At 33.8% G+C, this 21,920-nt stretch overlaps 1 protein-coding gene across 1 annotated transcript in view; it reads right to left on the bottom strand.

Moving 5' to 3' along the window:
* DIAPH3 (diaphanous related formin 3) overlaps positions 1-21,920 on the bottom strand; it is a 435,206-nt gene that overhangs the window by 207,737 nt on the left and 205,549 nt on the right. Inside the window, exons 17-19 of the mRNA XM_006914939.3 lie at positions 17,281-17,376; positions 10,811-10,905; positions 6,574-6,675 (exon numbers count right to left, since the gene is read on the bottom strand). Coding sequence (XP_006915001.1) covers positions 6,574-6,675; positions 10,811-10,905; positions 17,281-17,376 — 293 coding nt within the window. The remainder of the gene's footprint in view (positions 1-6,573; positions 6,676-10,810; positions 10,906-17,280; positions 17,377-21,920) is intronic.

Here is a 21,920-nt window from a genome sequence, read left to right as displayed (position 1 = left end):
GGGAGGATTACAGAGAGACCTGAGGAAACATTTGGGGGTGATAGGTATGTTCATTATCTTGATGATGGTGATGGTTTTATGGATGTATTCATATGTCAAAATTAATCAAATTCTACAATTTTAAATTTGTGCTTTCGACAGAAATATGTCTATTATGCCTCAATAAAGTTGTGTATTTGTTTTTTAAGGCCTAATGCTGTTCTAAGAATTTTGGACATTCAGGTAAAAGTTATACAGAGCAACTAAGGGATTTTTAGGGAGCCAGTGAAAGAAAGTCATTTCATTCTTCACTTTACATCTTTATAAGATGGTCTATACAATCAAACTAAAGGCTTAATCAGTTGCTATTTGATATGCTCCCACTATGTATAAGGATCAAGCTTTCCCTAAATACAGAACATATTCCTATCATTGAGTGAGAGGGGACTTTATCTCATTTCACTTCTTATAAGAAGTTCTAAAACCAAACTTCAAAAATGCAAGGCACAGCAGATATCATTTATAAAAGCAGAAAAACAACTGAGAGGCAATAAGAAAAATTGCAAGTATTTACATAGGAGTATCATACAGATTAAATAAGCAGCTCTAATAAATTATAAAAAAAAGATCATAGGAAAGTAAATAATCGGCAATTTTAAAAAGAAATATAAATAACCAATAAATATATAATAATTGCTTCAATCTTATTTAATGACCAAGAAATATAAAGTTAAAAAAAAAAATCACCAAGTGAAAAAAGATAATATTAAGGATTGGTGATGGTGTAAGAAAAAGAATCTTCATATATATTGTTCATCAAAGTATAAACTGACACGCCTCCTGGAAAAGAAATTTGGCTGTAACTACGAAGATTAAAAATACCTTCGACCTATCAATTCTAAGACTCTTTCCTAAAGCAATAATAATATTAATAACAAAAGCTAACGTTTTCAAAGAGTTTATGAGCTCAAGATGATTTACATGTATTCATTATATCGATCTATTTAACACTCAGGACAGTGCAGTGGAGGTAGGCACTATTATTGTCCCCATGACCCACCAACCATGGTCAAGTACTAATGCCCCAAACTTCTGAATATGTTAAAAGGCAAGAGGGACCTTTCAGAGGTGAGTAAATCAAGGATCTTGAGATGGGGAAATTACCCTGGATTACCAGGTAGACCTGATATAATCACAGGATCCTTATAAGAAGTTAGGAGAAGGTCAGAGAAGGAGATGAGATGACAAAAGCAGAAATCGGACTGATGCTGGACCATCAGCCAAGGAATGAGAGCAGCCTCTAGAAGCCGGAAAAAACAAGGAAATAACTCCCTCCCACAGCCTGCAGTGGCAATGCAGTGCTGAAGGCCCACTTTGGACTTCCGATTTCCAGAATTAAACTTGCTGTTTTAGCCACTAATTTTGTGGTAATTGGTTATAGCAGCAACAGGAAACTAATGTAGTCCCATTTCAATGAGGAAATTGATGTACAGAAAAATGAGTAACTACCCAAGATCACACAGCTAGTAAGATCGGTCTAGGATTTAAACCCAGAGTCTACATTCATTAATTTCTAGGGCACGCAGCCTTCGAATACATATACAAAGATGTATGCAGAATTACTTGTTAAAATCCTGAGGAAAGCAAAAATAAACCATCCTTCATTAAGAGAATAGTTAAAAGAAAAAGCAATAGTATGGACCATGAAACTCCACAGAAGAATTTAAAACCACTACATTATAAAACTAAAAATCTACAAAATATATTTTATGGTGGAAAAGTTTCAGAACAATGTATTTTTTAAATGTGCATATGAATATGCATAATTCTTAAATACAAAGAAATAAGACTGGAAGTCCAACAAAATAATAATTTGTATGAAATGCAGTGGGGGTAGTGGGAGACAAACTTCCGCATCGTATTCAATATTTTTATATGTTACTTGAATGTTTTACAACAAGAATATTAGCGTGTACTTCTTAAAACAAGGCATTTTTAATGCAGGGAAATATGCATGAACTTCCCATAACATTTTTGATTATAAAAAAAAAAAAAAAAAAAAAACTGGAGGCCCCTAGTACACGAAGTTGAAAAGCCCTGCCCTACAGTGACACCAAATGGTGGCACATAAAAATACAACACACAAGCAGGACATTTGTTCAATCCAACTTTTCTATAAATGTTTTGATTACTTTGAAGAACAGGCAGCTTAAAAGAATTAAATAATATAGAGACAAATACTCAAAAATCTAGAATTTTTAATCAGAGAGAATAGTGCACCAAGCTTCAAATGCAAATTTTTAGGCCTCTTTCCAAACTTTAGCTAATCTTCTGAACCCACTGAATATTTACATATCTTATTTCTCACACAGTAAAAACAAGCCGCTGTGAGCAGTGATTTAACCTAATGGTTTACTGATCAAAGAAACACTGCACATTTTTTTTTTTAAATGCAGTCATACAACTAAAATTAGGTTTTACTCAATGGAAACCAACTTTTGATAAATAGGCAATATTTGAGGGGCGGGGGTGGGGAGGGATGAAGAAGGTGTTGGGGCTGAAGAGGGAAGGAAGGAACCGAGAAAAGAGACAGGTAACTGATCTAATGACTGACTTTCTAAGAAGTATATTTTCATTTCTTAATCTTATTGATAGAAAATTAGGTTGAATAAAGCATGAGGCTGGGGCATGCCAAATATAAACCAACTTCTCAACAAAAAAAGTTTTATCATGGAATGTCCAGGGGAAAAAAATATTTAAAATTAAGCACATTGGTCAGTAAGTAGTCAGTGTACTCTGCCCAAAACCTATACCAACAAATAATATCAATATGTAAAATGTCTTATTCAAGTCATACAAAAAGATGCAGAGATGGACTACATTCCAGAGCATTTTTCTAAAATACCATCTGACCAGAACCCTTCATCTCTCGGCATTGAGTTTGTTAATATTTTTTGAGGGGTTATTTTTCACATGCCAAAATCTCCCAGAAAACATAGGACCTATATATATATACTGTAATTAGCTATGAAAACAAGTTGATAGCATTAAACTATTAGACTTTGAAATCATAGCACTGGATATCAATTCTAAAAGGTACCAGCCCACTGACCATCACCATGTTAGCGCCACTGGGGCACAGAGCATGGACAGGGCCAGCTCTAGGACACCTGAGAACTTTCCTGCTCAAACTAGCCAATGTCCAAGTCATAAGGACAGCAAGGAGAATTAGCTCAAGAAGGTACCTTAAAATTCTGAATTACTAGAAAAAACGGAAGAGTGACTTCCAGATTCCCTGTGATAACAGTTAGTATCAGCATTTAAGAACTTTACTTGCAGTTTCAAGGGAGAAACAAGTAAAAGTAGATACGAAACTCTATTATCACAGGAAATCTGGAGAGAACATAGACATATGAAATGTTTTAGTGGTTGAAAGAAAACTTCTAGGATATACAATTTAATGGATATTGACATAATCTTTCTGTACAGTCTGTATGTACACAACACAAAAAGACATAGAGTCCTGAAAATTTGTATGTAAAATACGTGACGAAAGTAAAACATAATTCTAATTAACATGTCATAGCCTACATATTCTAATTGTTCTTTAATTGATTCTGGTTGCTAGCATTTTCGATGTGTTACTTTTGCACAGTGTCTTACTATTAAAGATGGAATAAATGCCAGTGTCCTGGCCCAGCTTTTTATTTATCATTTTACATAATTCTTGAGAGGAAGTACAGCTCATTACATAATGCAAACAAATGCAGTGACTTTATCCATTATTGTATCAAATTTCGGCACATATTTAAATAAAACACACCTCTCCAAAAAATCTGTAATTTACAAAAATCAAATGTAATGAATTTATATAATTGAATAAAAGTAACGCAAGTAACATAACTGTAGTTTTAAATGATTTTTCTTAAAATGAAAACAATGCTAGAAATCACAAGATCAGTCTACAGAACCTGAAAATGAAAGAGCTGATCTCAAAACATATGAAAAGGCAAGCTTTGGCCTTATTTAGGGGTGCAAAGGCTATCTCAGTCCTTGACGACTGCTTATTTATGACTCTGTGGTGATTTTTCAGGTTGAGCTGATTAGTACTTTAAATCTAGGTTGAGTCAATGTCAATGTTTTTCTACAAGATAAAAGTCTTATAGGAATCTGTAGTTTACCTTACCTCAAAGTTTATAGTCCATCTACGATACAAACATAATTTCATAAGTTTGTTACTCTAAACATGAAACTTAGTATTACGGGAATCAGTTTGCTAAATTACACCAAATTATTGTGCTATTTACACAATGTTGATAAACTAAAAACATACCACTCTTCAATAAATTAGCAAATTTAAAATTGAGCTTTTAATCTAGAAAGAAGAACAGAATACTTCAGGCAGCCCGCACTATTCCACACATTTTGTCCATCATTCTTTTTTTTGTAGTTCTCAAGTATTGTTTGGAACTTTAAGCAGGCTTCCCTCTCTTTTGTAGGGGGAGGGGAGGTTGAGAAGTAGGGGCAGCCACATTGGGAATGGTGAAAAGTTGAAATGGAAAAAGGCAAAGGCAAAAAACATTACTATTTGACAAAAATAAATAAAATAAAAAGCTTTCAATTTTTCTTCAACTTTCTTGCTTCATCTAAACAATTATATTTTAAAATGTTAACACTACACAAACCAGAACTTAAAATGACGTATTATAGATAGTCACAACCAATAGACGACAGAGCACTGTTCAGTTTGTACGTAGATGTTTTTCAACACCATTACTCTTTCCTCATTAAATTCTATTTGCAGTTAGGTATGACTTGGCATGGAATGCGTAGACTCATGGTCAAGTTTGAGCTGACATGTCCTGAAAAGAAAGTGATCCATCTCTGTCTTAAAATCAAAACTATAACCTTTATCACTAGTATGTGGAAATATATTTTAATGTTCAGATCCCCTATGAGTACCCTGCTTCTAACTCATAGCTCTTTGATTTGAACTCGAGTTTTTAAAGACAGGAATAACCTGGCTATTTTATTATTTTTATTATCATTATTATTAAAATTTTAAATTATTTTTCATTTTATTAAATTTATTGGGGTGACATAGGTTAATAAAATTACATAGGTTTCAAGTATACTATTCTGTAATATACCTATTTTAAATAAACCTAAATTACTTGCTAGGTTGAATTCGTTCTTCTGTGATCATCACTAGAACACAGAAATAATTTTAAATCACTTGTGATGATATGTAACATAAAAAGTTATTTATTAAGTAGACAGTTTCATATAAGCTTCTATGCATTTCAGATGTAATGTAAATGGGAAATACTTCAGAATTATAATTTTACATTTTATGATTTTCATTCAACAGTCAAAATAAGATGGCCAAAAATCAAAACTGTAATCTGTGATAACACTTTAATGCAAATTCTCCCTTATTCTCATATGGAAGACATTGCAAATAGAACATTACATAGGGATCAAGAGAAAGACAAAGTGATCAGGCAATAGAAAATGAAGCAAACAAAGAAATGGGGGATAAAAGAGGAAAAAAGTAGCCTGAACAATCGGATAAAAAAAAAAATTAAAAGCATTTTTGTAAATACAGTGAGTTAACATAAGACTGAATAGAAAAACACCTGCTTTTTCCCTTCTGTTTTCTATTCAGTTTTGTGAACTTGGAGCAGGACGCACTGCAGGGAGGGCTGAGGAGAATGGGTTTACGAAGAGACAAGGAGTTTAAGAGCAAACATCTACAACATGCAAAATACGCCATGGACACAGTCCTTACAGTTAGTCAACTCGAATTTTCAAAATTATATAAAATGCAATCCCATCATGTCCTTGGAGGTCGGTCATAAGATATCTGAAGAGGAAAAGAAATAACTACATACATATATATATATATTTAAAATAAAGCACTTCTTTAAAGTCTTATGATGATATCTGAGTGTAACCAACAACAAAATGATAATTTAAAGATAAAAGAGAAAGAAAGCTTGATAAAACTCTTAAGTTGCAACACAGCGAATATATAACATTGACAAGTCTTCTCACCCCTTCTGACTCCAACTTTGATTAAAAAGAAAAAAAAGGCTGGAACAAGATGATTATCAAGGTATCTCAAAGAATGTTTAAAGTGTATTCACTTTTCATCCCTATTGCCAAAAAAAAAAGGACGATATTTCTAATTTCAGATCTAAAATATGAGATGAACTGAAGTGAGTGATGAAAATGAGAAACTGAAGCTACTCTTGCAATATGCTGGAATACATAGCTCTAGAAGAAATCATAAATATACTCTCTAGTCATAAGGAGTGCAGTTTTCATTTTACATTTTGACATTATAGAGAACGTAAAAAAAACATGTTTATACTTTTTAAAAACTCCTTGGACTTCACTTAAGGCTAGAGATTCAATATATATTTTAAATCAATATAACTTCCTATAAATATCTTTAGATTAAAAGAAAGATGGACATTAAAAGTTTGTGAGTAATGATGCTGTGAAAAGGCTTGGCATTTTCTTTCCTATCTTTTGCACACTATTAAAAATTGCCTCGAAAGAGAGTTAACATTGAGAGCTGGTACTTACCACAACGGCAAACTGCTCTGGTTCGCATAAGTTGTTATAGTCACTCTTGAACCGAGACAATGAGTTCAACTGTTCTTGATCAGGAAGATGCTTTATTAAGTTCTAAAAATTAAAATCAAAAAACATATATATATGTGTGTGTATATATATATATATATATATCAAAAAAACAATATCTTCACTAAAAGTGCTTCTTGAATTTTATGAAAACTTATTGATAAACTATGGGAAGGAAATCAGTAAAGAATCTTTAGTTTTATCTCCCTTATACTAATCCTTAAGCTACATTTTCTGCATCTTGAACGTAGTCAGTTTTCTTCTTCTTTATCCAGAGTTATTATATATTCAAATCAAGCACTACTGAATGTTTATTTGATTAGCCTTACAACTGAGAAAGAAGAACTCAACCTATACCCAAGAAACAGCTTTCTCACCTGGATAAATGTGATCAATTACATTTCAGCTTTAGAGAATTAAATGGCAGAAATTTCAGGCAAAGCCAAACATATCTTAACACTTCACTCACAGGGATAAAAGAAATGATCATATTGCTACTAAAAGGCAAGGGAAAGAATAGAAATCAGAATTTTAATGACAGTTCTTGCAAAATTTAACCAATATGATAACACTTTTAATAATAAAAATGAAGCTATCTCTAAAACAAAGTAGTTTTTCTGATGTGAAAGAAAATCTGAAAAGTTATTGAAGACACAGAACAACACACACACACACATTTTTATTGTAGATAAAATTATATACGCATACAGAGCCTTTAGGGACTTTTAAGTGGCATGGCCGGAACGCCCTTTGCCTGTATCATCCGCAGTCCAGAAACCACAGGTTCATTTGGTTGTTCTGGTTCCTTTGTTCATGCACAGTCTTTCCCAAGTCACACACTGAGACAAGAGAAACACACCCAAAGGAATATAATTATGCTTCCCTGTTAGGACTTAAATGATTACACAATCTCTTGGATAAAGTTTATACTGTATCAAAATATAACTGACTAGAATAGTGTTATAACCAGTTAGTGTACTGATATTAAAATTAAGAAAAAAAAAGGGGTAGTTGGTGCTCACAACCTCAAATTATAGTATCAGTATATTCTGTGCAAGCCCAAATTCAAGTACAAATTTAAATTAAGCCTACTTCATGCTATACATATTTATGAGGAAAAAAATCTCCCAAAGGTGTTATTAGTTAAAAATAATGTTAGAAAATGTTATACATATATATCAAAGTAGTTAGATCAAAGAATAAGTTTTTGACTCACTGTGTATCTTTGAACAAAAACTTGGTTGACTGGCCAAAAACAAACAAATGAAAAATGGCAATTTAACATCATCCCTAAAAAAAGTATTCACTATTAATATCACCAACTGAATACAAATGATACAGGTATATGATTTTCCCATATAAGTAGAAATTTCTCTTAAAACTGTTTGAGACCAAAAGACCTGGTTATTTATCTTTTCTTTTAATCATTCTAGTTGACAGCTGGATAATATTTGAGTTATTTATTACATCAGGACTCTAAACTTCTTCAGCATTTTTTACATGACCATCCAGTGGCTCCTTTAAATATTTTTAGGTAGTATGTAATTAAATTTTAATCTCTCATCAGAAATTTATTAATGTTTCAATTTATTATTTTTGCTTCCTAAAGTAATAAAATGATCATGATTTATAAGAAAAAACCAGGCCCAACTTCCCTTAGGCTGTCCCTTAACCTTATCCTCCATAAACTTTACAAATCCAAAGGTCCGATTCAAACTGAACTCTTCGCAGTTGCCCCCACACACCTGGCTTCTCCTGCATAGCTCAGGGTATTATTACTGCCAGAGTAATTGCCTCTCGCTACGTTACTCACACGACCCGACCCCTCCGCCCTTTTCCACATCCACTCCATACTGGACCCTGAAGTGCCCTCGTCTGCACACATACACACACCGAGCACTCTCCTAACATATTATCTAGTTCTAAAACAATTCTAAATCAGCTATCTTTTAATATAATTCCATATATTTCAATGTCATCTCCGTTGCCACACTATGAATTCCAAAAAGGTAAAGTCTGTGTTTGATGGAGCCTAATACAGTGCCCTGCACGTGGCTGGCATGTGTGCACACACACACATGCATAGACACACACACTGCTAAATGAATAAAAGACTCATGGGACAAATGAAGGTAAATCGGTAAAAAACAAAGGGGAAAAATGACATCAATACTGACATCTTATTATATATAAATAGATACTCCATAATAAATCACGACAATGAAAAACACCTACCAAAATGATGATTCTTACAAAGTAATGTTTTTTTCCATGCCCAGTTTGAAATAGGCAGTTCTTCACTTTACAATTAGGAACACATTTTAAAATTTAAAAATGAAATTACAAATAGCATGAAATTCTTGATTTTTTTTTTAAATGAATATTTGAAGACTTTGCTTATGTCCAAACTAAAGTTTTAGATTTTAAATTCATGAGACTGGTTTTACATTGAGTTAAGTAGGGCAGGCAGAATAATGACCCCACCTCCCCCAAGATGTCCACACCTAATCCCCAGAACTTAATATGAAAATACGAAGTTACACAACAGGGAATTGAGGTTTCTACCAGCTGACCTTAAAACAGGGAGTTACCCCGGATTCTCTGGATGAGCTCAGCCGAACCACAAAGGTCCTTCGAAGCAGAAGAGGGGGACATTGAGTGAGAGGGGCGAAGGACCAAGAGAGAAAGGAACAGAGAGAGACAACACTGCTGGCCCAGAAGATGGACGCTGTCCGTGAGCCAGGGAAGGAGGCAGCCATGAGGAGCTGGAAAAGACAAAGACAGGAATTCTTCCCGAAAGCCTTTGGAAAGGAATGCGAGCCTGCCGATACAGTGACCTTAGCACAGGAAGGCCCAGGCCGCGTTTCTGTTCTACAGAAATGTAAGATAATACATTTGTGATAGTTTAAGCCACTAAATTTGGGGTAACTTGTTATAGCAGTAATGGAAAAGCAGACTATTAGTAAGTTACATGGAACTGAATATTCTCTGAACATGAATTTAAAATGCAAATAACTGTTTCTCTATCTCTACACAACAAAAGCCACATGATCATCTCTAAAATGTTCGTGTAATCAAGTTAAAAGCTACTCTGTAAACATTTAACAAATTCATTATAAAAACATAAGCGTATATTAAGTAGAAAATTTTCCTTTAAGAAACTTGGAATCTACTAACAGCAAGGCACATACATCATCAACAATAATAAAGATAAAATTCTAGTAGAAAGAAACTGCTGGAGGAAACGCATTTAAAGAAGAGTTGTTGAATTAGGTACTGTATGAATCTCGGAGCTCAGCACGAATCCCTCATGGGATTACATCACCACCACATTCAGAAGACAAGATGGGAGAGGCAAAACCAAGAACGACTTCTAAGGTTACCATTTACTGACGAATTAAAATATCTAGAACAATTTTAATTTTTCATTGACATGGCAAACAATCCTTGTTTTCTTTTTACTGCTAAACCATCATTTTCTTTTCATTATTTTAAAAAAAAAAAGTAACCTGAAGATATCTTCTCGCTATATAATTTTTGGTTTGATTCTCCAACTTGAAATTCTATCAAATATATATTACTGATGCCTTATGTGGAATTCAGCAAGGAATTTTGGTACCACGCTAGCATGCCTTAAATAATACTGTGAGTAGATACCATTTAAAAAGATCATCTAGCCTTCTGAATGAATTCAGAATACTATGCAAATAATCTCCAGTATTCAGAGGAGCACAAACGACTCAAGTAAGGGTTGTTAGTAAAGATAACACTAAATGAAGAGAAATCTCAATCTTTTATTCCCAATAATACAATGTTATAAGACACATAAGCCTAAGAAAAACACATTCTAAAAGGATTACACAAATTTAAATTAACAGATCATTAGTCTTAACTGTAACAAAAACATAAGTGTAAAATTAAACAATCTGACTTTCAGAAACAGTCATTTAAAATAATTGAAATGTAATCATTTTGATAGCATTATATTTAGTTTGCAGTTAAGAGAAGATGCAGAGTTTTATCTTCTGGCAGTACGGAAGTTATGCTAAAACTAATTATGCAGCAATGATTTTCCAGCTGAATGATCTGGCTTAAGAATTTTGCTTCACTTACAGTTTTCTACTTAATGAGAAGCTTGCAACGAAATATTGGAACTTAAGCCCTCTGCCCGTTTGTTTACCTGAATCATAGACTCTGCCAACTGTGTTTCATCCACTTCCAATATCATTGTTTTGATTTCTTCATATGGCACCCGAAAAGAACCCAGGAAGATGGCTAAGAGGAGGGGAAAACGGTTCATAATGAATAAAAATTGAGATGTAGTTCTATTTATAAAATAAAAGATAATTCATGAGCAATTTTAAACATTTAACATAATTCCTACAAGGTAAAGTTTCATTAACACATTTTATATTCTACAGTTTTAGAACTACTATTTAAACAACAGTCCTCTATTATTATGCTGATTCCGAGGCTGATTGTTAATGATTAGTTAATAGCCCATCATAAGAATGATGCCAATTTTCATGTGATTAAAAATAAACTGAAATATGTTTGGTACACTATAAAAATAACACACTGTAAAGAAAAGCATCATAAAACCCCAATATGTGCATGTTAATATTTGTCTAAACATGTCTTATTAGTTCATATAATATCTTCCAGCCCTACCCAACAGTTCAAAAAAAAAATATTTTAAGAAAACCACTAAACAGTGCATGAACATTTTCACTAAAATAGTTCTCTGTTCAGAAATATTGCAAACATTATGGCAAAGAAATAGCCTTTGCATGTAACTAAGCTTAGATATTCAATATTAGAAAACAAATTTTCATGGAAAACTATCCAAGTGAATTAGATGGAATAAAATATTATTACTGAGAATTCCAATATTATGGTGTGTTTTTTTTTGATGCCTCATATATCTAGTGTTAAAACACAATGATTTTCTCAAAAGCTACTGAAGGTATGTAAGGATATTTACACAGCATTAGATTTAATGCTTTTGGTGTCCCTCTCTCAAGCTTATTCTACTATTGTTTCTTCTCTCCAGTGACAGATCACTTCTCGAACATACTCAGAACTTACTAGGCACTAGCCCACTACTTTCATATATTGAACTTATGTCATTTTTTTGGTAGGTGTTTTCAAATAAGAACGCTATTTTTTGTAAGTCTCAGAAAATATGATCCGCTTCTTTCTTGGAGTGAGGCTATATTCCAGATTTCTGAGGATACCATGTCTCATCTGCAGCTGAATAACAAAGGCACCATCTGTGTTCTTATTACCACCTTCATTCACACATTCCTGAACTCACAGTCATAAATTTGGGATAATAGTGCTAGAAATGATGGATGTGTGTGATCCTTACTATCCCAAGAATAAAATGGAATAAAGGATTTAAATGATATTATAATAGGTGGAGATTAATGGAATTATAAAAGAATAATCCCACAATATACATTAGAAAGCACAAATACGTAATAACTATATAGATGCTCTTGAAGAACAATCAATGAATAATGATGGCGAGGGAATACAATCTAAATCTGAACATGATGTACAAAACAAGTTATATATGACTGTAGAATTAAATGTAAATATTAACAGAAAGGAATACTAAAAGAAATTTAACATGGCAAATTAGCTATTATGGTTAAAGAACTTCTTAATCATAAAAGTCAATGGAAAACAAATAAAAAGACTGATATATAACAATGTAAAAGGAAAACACCCATATTAAAGAACTTAAAACAATTAAAAAGCAAGGAAGCCAGAGAGAGAAACCTGCTTCAAAATTTGTTTTCCTTTATTTAGAATACCAGCAGGTCTGAGTAAATAAATGGGCAAAATGTTAAAATAAGAAAAATTTTAAAAATAAAAAAATAAAGAATAAGAAAACCATGACCAAAATAATGTAACAAACTAAACCTCAGGAGTAAGCAAATTGAGAACGCAAATTGCTAAAATATAATCTGAACTGAAAACTTAGTAAGATTAATCAGAATCCTTAAGATTATTAATTCCATTTACTGAGAAAAAATTTCACTCAAGAAATCTAGTCCATGGAAACAATAACGTATAGAAGAGGATATAACATTAAATAGAATAATCAAAAGGACAGAATTCCTCTGAGACATAAAACAGTAGTTGAGAGAGGAAGAAATAATACTTTTATATTTAGGCAGTACGGCAAAATAGAGAGATACCTAAAAAAAGAGATATCTAAAAATTTATATTTTTAATCTTAATCATAAGTGCATTTCTCAGCTGTTCTGAAAGGAAAGAAAGCAGAAATCCTGAGAGAAAATAATTGTTTAAAGAAATAAAAGTTTGAAACACTAGGCAGGAAAAAAAAAAAGAAATTAAAAAGGAAAAAGAGATTTGAGGGGAAAAAAGTAGAACTATGTAGGAATAAAACTACTGAAATTACAAACTCAACATATGGATTCAAGAAAATTTGTGACATGAAAGACTGAGGTATAGAAGCATAATGTGTCACACTGTAAGATGGAAAAATACTAGGTTATGAGACATAGAATATTAGTAAAGATACCTAAAAAATATCTACTTGGAATCCTAAAAGAAAATTATGCATGCACGTACACACGCGCATGCACGTACACACGCATGCACGCACGCACACAACAAACAAACCAGGAAAGACGTGTATATGAAGAGAAAATGTCAGAGAATTTTTCAGAATTATAGAGACATACAAAACATCAGATCAAGGAGGCTCAACAAACTCCAAACATGATTAAATATATATAAACAAATAAAGCCACACTAGGTCCTTGTAAAACACCAAATGTTGGGGGGGTGTTGCAGAGTGGGAACTCTTGAGCTCTGATTGGTAAGAACACAGAACAGGCATAAACTTAGAGTGGGAGTTGCCACACGCTTTCTGCAAAAGGCCATGTAGTAAGTATTTTAGGTTTTGTGAGCCATACAATCTCTGTCCCAACTACTCTGTCAAGTCTGCTATTGTAGCACAAATGCAGCCATAAACAATATGTAAATAAATGTGCTAAGTTCCAACAAAATCTTGTTTTAAAAAATGGGCAACGGACAAAATTCAGCCTAACGGCCATAGTATGTCACACCTTTTCTTAGTTAACACCAAAAATGGGAAACCCAAATTAAATCAAGCACTGAATGAATAAAATTTGACGTTCAAAATTTACTCTGCAGGTAGGCATACTTTATTCCTTTACTTTCCTCTATAGTTATAGATAGTTCATCCACTACTTTCAGGCATTATTCTATAATTAAAATAGCATACATATTAAAAACACAGATTTAGAAAGCTAGAACTATGTGTGTATATACATATATATATATATTTTTAAATAGTTTATGAATAAATTATTTTGTGGAAAACATTTGCTATAACTAAGGTCAAAAGAATTACAGAAGAGTTGAAAATGGCCTAATGCACAACACGCAATTCAGAAGACAAGCAGAGATCTTAACTTTTTTAAATACTTAAAAGTTACTGAGAATAATATGAGACTCGGTTAGAGTCTTCAAAAGATGCATTAAAATTAATCTTTTTACTAACATGCATCTTATCCTCCAAAATGTGATTATATAGAACCCCGTGGGAAGCTTTGAGTTCAGTGAAGGAGTGTAAAGTGCGCAGATTTTGGAACCAGTCACACATATTTTCTGCAGTGGAATTTATAAATATTTAAAGCTTTATGTTCATTTGTAGATTCCTGGGTTTCCCCTTTATATCTCTAATACCTACTCCAAAAAATCTGCTAAAGCATATAAACCTGGTAAAACTCCCGAGCCATCCCTTGACTCTAGAATGGTTGGAATTCCATCTTTTATACTGGGTCCAGAGTCTTTGCCAAAACCTTTACGAATTTAAAATATAAGGAACCTAATCCATCTTTAAATAACAGCTAAATAAGTGAATTTTAGATCCTTTCCTTGGTATTCTATAAAATATCTCAGTTAAGAGAAATCATCTTAGATTTCTAAGTGACAAGAGTTTTGTCACTAACATAAGACTCTATTCTCAGAAATCAGTGTCGCAAAAGACTGAATTTCATAGACAAAAACCAGCTGTGAATTGAACTATAATTACAGTAAAGATTATAAGGCTACTAAAGCTGCTTAAAGCTGAAATCATAGCACTTGCTGCAATCAGAAGGGCAAGAATATCCTAGAATGGATTACATCATAATATGACAAAGTATAAATTCTGGACCTTTTGATCTTATACTTCAAAACATGTTTAACAATTAAATAAATGGACATATATCCTCCAGCTAAAGTAAACGAGACAAAACAGTATCCTTCTCTATGATAATGTCATTTTGTTATCTCTAAACTGGAATAGAGATAACCTATACCTATCGGCCATTTTCAAAATGAACAATTTTATTCAACTCATTGAACTATTACACCCACCAGACCCCCCACCCCCCCCACCTACAACGTCAACACTGCCACCTACGTGGTGGGGCCATAGAAGATTAGAGAGTCAAATACAGAACCAGCACATAAAGGCAATCTGTAATTATAAATTATTACAATTAAATTTGAAATCTTACTTAGCACATGTTCTGTCATGCATAAATAACACCAGGGAACTCTGTCTAACAAGTCAATGATTCAACTTCAAGATGGGTATGCAGGCTAACTTATCATGGCTGACCATACAAAAAAGAATTTTATTCAAAATGATATTTCTTTAGAATCCCTAATGAGATTGTCTGTAGAGTAAAGACTAGGAGTTTGTAATGCAGGTTGTGGACGTTCTTCAAGCCAATAATCATCTCGACTTCCAGTCAAGATGGCGGAGTAGAATAAATTCTTTTGTAAGAAAGATTTGCTATAACTAAGGGGAAAAAAAATCACAGAAGAGTTGAAAATGGCCTAATGCATAACACGCAATTCAGAATGTCAGCTGTAATCAAAAAAATTATTAATTATTTTTAAAGAGAAAGTTTGTAAAAGAAATTGCATGTAAAATGGACTCAAAAGGAATCACCTCTTTCAGATCACAGAACACAGACCTTTTCGACATGATCCAAGCTAATAATGCTTTGAACTAAGACAACGTTCCTTCAAGAAGGAAAACTCCCTGAAACATCTGTATCATGTAATAGCGCCCCCTAACTTCAGTGGTCTGAGCACTAAGCAAAACTAAATGATTCTTTCTACTTCAGACCACATGTCCGCCGCACATCTGAAATTCAGATCACAGAACACAGACCTTTTCGACATGATCCAAGCTAATAATGCTTTGAACTAAGACAACGTTCCTTCAAGAAGGAAAACTCCCTGAAACATCTGTATCATGTAATAGCGCCCCCTAACTTCAGTGGTCTGAGCACTAAGCAAAACTAAATGATTCTTTCTACTTCAGACCACATGTCCGCCGCACACCTGACGCGGCTCTCTCACTTAGGGCCCTATCAGGATGACGGCCACTACTCTAATGGCCGCTGTGGCTGAAGGGAAAACACTGGAGCTTCTTGGACCGGCACTTAAACACTTCCACACACAACTTACGTCAGCTCACTTGTACTGTCATTGCCCAAGCAAGTCGCATGACTGCCACCTAACTTGAAAGAGGCAGGGATGCGCAATTGATTTGTGGCCAGAAATAAAAAAACTGTGTATTGGCCAACGGCGTTCACATCAGTACACTGTTCTCGGGGTCTCGGCAGGCCTACACCGCAGAAAATGGACGACCCTGCCACAGTGGGCATCGAAGAAAGAAGGCTCCAGAACTTCCACAAAAGTAATGTCCACAATGCCTTTGACACACACTGCACTAACTTAACTCCCTCTTTAATCAATAGCATGGATCTTTATCCTCTCAACAAAGAACTGTTTTGTTCCAATACTTGCTAGAAGCTCACTAGAGGCATGTAATGACTGAAAAGCAGACTAAAAGCCATGTTAACTCTTCATGCCTTTAGATTCTCCACAATACATCCCACTTGCCACCATCAGAAGATAATACATACAGATATTATCTCAGTTCCAAGTAGAACTGTTTTTGATGCATTTAAGATGTGGTTAAAAATGAGGAGTAAAACTATTTGCCCTCTTCTCTCACAGTAATTCACTCAGAAAGACAATTCAATACTAAGTATTTAGATCTCTGTAATAGTAATTAAATCTAAAATATTTCCAGTCAGTACTTTTGAAAAAAGGCTTTGAACTGCTCAGATGGAATAATGGAATTCATTTTACTCATCATCCCTTATTTCTATTAACATTCCAAACTCCTTTGTGTGTGATCAAGATCACAAATAATACAGATTCAGAGGTACAAAAGAAATATCCACTACCAATTTTTTTCAAAATATGTCATCATCTAAATTCCTTAATTTTTCTTATTTATATACTTAAAAAACAGACTTTCTAGGGTGATTTTCTTTTCAGTTATGGGAGATATAGCATCATTCTAAATCCTTTTCTTAGCTTTATTTTCTAATATGCATTAATCTTTTGAAGAATTTAAACCATAAGTTGCCTCAAGGAAAGTTATCTTTGAATTTATTATGCAAATACTAAAATATAACATACAACTTAAAAAGTCATAAAGAAAATGAAATAATTTAAAGAAACCACCTCCAATGTGTTTTTGCCAATTTAATAGTATTAAAATCTGATACTTACAAAGGTTCTGGGCAATTTTAGAATCTAGAAATTTAAGTTCTTTAATTTTTTTCTTAAGAGCTTTCTTCTCTTCAAAATCTTCCTCTTCTCTTCTCTCTGTAAAACCAAGGATAAATCTATGTGAGGGACAGTAAGGCATTCAGCTGCTAAAGGACAGGGCGTGAACTTTCCATCATCAAAGAATCTAAAAAAGATACAAAGCTTTTAAATCACATAGCTAAAAAATTATAATAATAGATATCCCAAGACCTAAACTATTTCAGATAGGCATTGATGGCTCTTATTCTAGAAAAACTACTCAGAGTTAATATTTGAAGGTCTAGCAGAAAGAATAAAAATAAAACTAATGTAGACTACGGAAACTAATACCATCAGGTGCCAAGAACTTAAGTAGAATTAGATCTTCTGCACAGTGTACAGAACACAATTATAAAAATATATATATTTACACTTAGGATAAGAAGTTAGCTCTAAGAATACTAAATGAAAATAAGCGCCCAAGCATTTTATGTTTGATATACCATGCTTATTTAAAAATATAACTCATGTAAAACTGGAAGATAGACTGCAATTTGTTTTCCAAGTCTTTGGAAAACTGTCAAATTTTGACACTCAGCTTATTTTATTTGAGTGTTTTAAAATCAACCAATGCATTTAACCTCCTTATCCCTGATTTAAAAAAAGAAAAGAGAACCCAACATGTTAAATAATATATGACCTGTTGTTACTACACAGTATTTGAGTCAACGATATTTGAGAGTCGAACAGTTGTAACCAATAAACAGATCCTGTCATCTTTCCTCTCTTGTGTGTTCATGGACCACACTTCTGATCAAAGTCAGTCACTTTACGAAATTAAGATCTTGATAACAAAAGAACAATGGAGTAAGGTGTTTAATTAGATATATACAAATTAATCATAATATTGGGGGAAAAACTAAAAAGAGCATCTTCATGTGCACATTATTTTTATATCAGAAAAGCATATTATAATTACATGTTTTGGTACACAGTGTGAGACAGAGATCAAATTTTACATTTTCCAAAGTATTTAACTAATTATCTCTATCATTTAATGAATAATCTATCACCCTTCTCAACTGATTTTATGTTACATTTGTATTGTATACTTGCTTTTCCAGGCTTCTAACACTGTTCCATTATTCTATGTACTACTCCTGTGCTATCATTCTGTCTTAAACGCTATAGATTTAAGATACATATTATTAATTTGTTGTTCTTCCCTTTCTAAATTTTCTTTTCTCACTCATTTATTTTTCCACATGAACTTTAGTGTAATTCAAAAGCTCCTGAAATAAAATCCAATTGAACTGGATTTGAATCACAAGGCATTTGTAAACAGATTAGAGAGTTAGCATGTTGACAATTTCCGAACTTCCAAATCATGAACATGACATGTGTCTAATTATTCAACTAAACATAGTATTCTTCATAGGCAAACTGAATATTTATTGCTAGTTCTGGATGTCCTAAATACGTCTAAATCATACTTTAAATAGTTGGAGCTGAGTGGTTAATTCTACCTTTTCTCATTATACTTTTTAACTACTTGCTGCTAAAATATAGAAACTTTGCTCAATTTTGCATTCATGTTTTATAATCAGCCACTTTATTTGTTCTCACATTCAAATAATATTTATTAAGCACCAACTAAAAGGAACTATGCTAAACAATACAGAAATAACACTAGACAAAATAGAGACAATCCTGGCCTCACAGAATTTAAGGGCCAACAGAGGTGAATGCAAGGTAAGTGGCGATTACAATACATCGATATATCTTCAATGTTTTGGTAAGAACTACAAGAGAACAGAGGAGCCCTTTAACCCATAATTGTCAGGGACAGTCTTCCTGTAATAAATGATATCTAATCAAAAGCTTGAAAGAGAAAAGACAGACAGGTTTTGGGTGGAGAGAGGAAGGATCAGATAATGAAAAGATAGTGTCTGAAGGTCTAAAGGTGCAAGAATTTGAAGAGCTCAGACAGAAGTGAGACTAAAAAGAGCAAAGAATATTGAGTAGGAGAAAGAAAATGACACCAGAAACTAATCAGGCATGGTTCACGCAAGACTTTTTAAGTCAGGTTAAGGTGTCTGAATTTTATCCCAGTACTGAGGAGCCTCTGAAGTTTTAGGTAAGTGAGAGACATCAAAAACAATTGCATTTTAAGAAAGAACTCAGGCTGAAGATGAATTGAAAAAGTAGCAAGAGTAATGGTAGAGGGCAAGACGGAAGGGAGGTACAGTAATCTGACTGACAGTCAGTGGCACCCCCACCCACAGCAGAAGCCACGGGGATGAGGATGAGGGATGAGTTCCAAAAGCAGAATATAGCTCATACTTGTCACCTGGATTCAGACCTGAACATCCAACTGTATACTCCCAATATCTCTACCTGGATGTCTAGTGGGCACCCTCAGCTTATCGTGACCTAAACCACACACACACACGCACGCACGCACGCACCTCCCCACCTACTTTCCCAGCACTTTTCGTCGACACACAAAAAAGGAGGAATGCTCTTGTTGCAACTGCTCAAGTCAAAAAGCTTGAAGTCATCCTTTCTACAATTTCCCTCAAAACCACATTCAATTCGTCAGTGAATCCGGTCAGTTGTAACTCCAAAATATGCACTAAAATAAGCACTCCCCACCATCTCTCCAGCTACTACTTTTCCCCCGCTTGTGGCTACCATCCTTCCTCACCTGAACCACTTCCAGGCTTGACCATCTGTACTCTCTTCACTACAACGCAGCAGAAAAGTCCTGTTAAACCTTAATGGAAAAGCCTTCCCTTACTACCTGATATTAAATAGCAAACTACCTCCGACCTGTCCCTCAACAATCTCCACCTGGTATTATTCCCTTATCATCATTGCTCTCGCCCCTTTTTTCTCTTCCAAAACACTTACTCCTCACATATCACAAGTTTGATACTCTCTCTCTTTCCTCATCAGAAGGCAAGTTCACCACTGTATCCTTAGCACAAAGAATAAGGCCTGGAACATAGCAGGTGCTCAATAAACATCTGTTAGATGTACGTATATGTGTATGGCTGTCTGCAGCAACCTGCAGACCAACGGGGAAGGCAGGGGGCACTCGGGTTTAAGCAAACAAGCAGATGATGATGGTGTTTAATTTAGCAACAAATGAAGAACAGGTTTAAACCAGTACAGTTTTAGACATATTCAGTTTGAGGGGCTCTTATGCATCCACATGGTCATGTACGAGAGGCAGCTGGATGTACAGATGTGGAGAAGAGAAATCTGGAATGAAGATACAGGTAGGTTATCGTCCTGTTAGTTATTCCACTCACCGTCACAGACTTCCCAGTACCAGCAAATAATGACACATTTGTCTCCTTACTCTGAGTGTTTAAACCTTTCTTTGTGCTGTTATACTGGTTAAAATTTTCAGATGAAGGCTAGTAAAATTTATGTCAGTGGACTTCTGTTTCCTTAACCTGACCAAATGGCAATCTTCCACTTTTTACAAAATGTATGTATTTTGTTTTCTTATTATCACCTAGAAAAGGGCAGATTGCAATTTTTTTATCAGTTGATTTCTTAATTCCAGTATCCTTTCACATTGTGAAGCATTTTCTAGTCCACCTAAAAAGTCAAATAAACTAGTAAGCTTTAATTTTAAATTAAATAACACTCACTGAACATCTACTAGGCCATGCACTAAACACTCTCTGTTGCTCTTTATTATATAATTCTCATAATAGTCCTACTCTTACTACTGTCGTCACGATCATGATGAGAAAAATAATGCTTAGGGAATGGAACTTTAAGCAACAGATGAAATAAAAGAATGAAGATCACCAAACTTTGACTCCAATATTCTTTCCACTAACTGTCATTATATCAAGGGACTATTAAAGGGGCGGGGGGGGCGGGCAGCGGGCGAGTGTACCAAGCAATCTTTACCACTTCAACCTCCAAATTAGAGACAGAAGCAATTTTACCAATTCTGCCTTTTGATAAATATGATGAAGTAGACTCTTACTGAATGTATCAGCATCCCAATAATGCAAAGAAATTATGGTTTTCTCTGCTTTCCTAATCAAAGGATGGATGGGGAAAGATGCAACTGACATAGTGAATGGAGTATGGACCAAAAAATCAGAAGAAGCAAAGTTTTCTAAAAGAAAAACAGAATTTTTAAAAAATGGTAGAAATACGTTTTCATTGATATGAAACCAGATAATCAGTCTACTAGACTGATTTGTATAAAATCTTTCATGTGGAGAAATAATGAAAAAATAATATTGAAAAAAAAAAATGTAGCCAGACAATGGACTGCCTCAAATATATATAAAACCAGTGAAAATGTTTATGCACAGGTCACCGACAAAGCAGGCTGTAAATGTTGGCAACACTAAGACAGAATAGAATAGAATAATAAATAAATAAATGAATAGAAATAATAATTAATAATAAATAATAATAAATTAATAATGAATAAATAGAAATAAGAATCAAGAAGGATGTTTAGTGGGAATAACGTTTTTACACAAAATCTTATTTCAGTCACCCACGCCCACCGTATCTCTGTGAAATGCAGGACCAGAGCACAGCGTCCCGCAGGGAACTGTCTTAAAATCTAGACACCAGCA

This window comes from Pteropus alecto, unplaced genomic scaffold, assembly GCF_000325575.1.
Source record: "Pteropus alecto unplaced genomic scaffold, ASM32557v1 scaffold35, whole genome shotgun sequence".
In the NCBI taxonomy this organism is placed as follows: Eukaryota; Metazoa; Chordata; class Mammalia; order Chiroptera; family Pteropodidae; genus Pteropus; species Pteropus alecto.
Note: the sequence above shows the minus strand (reverse complement) of the source record. Positions and strands in the feature narration are given on the sequence as shown.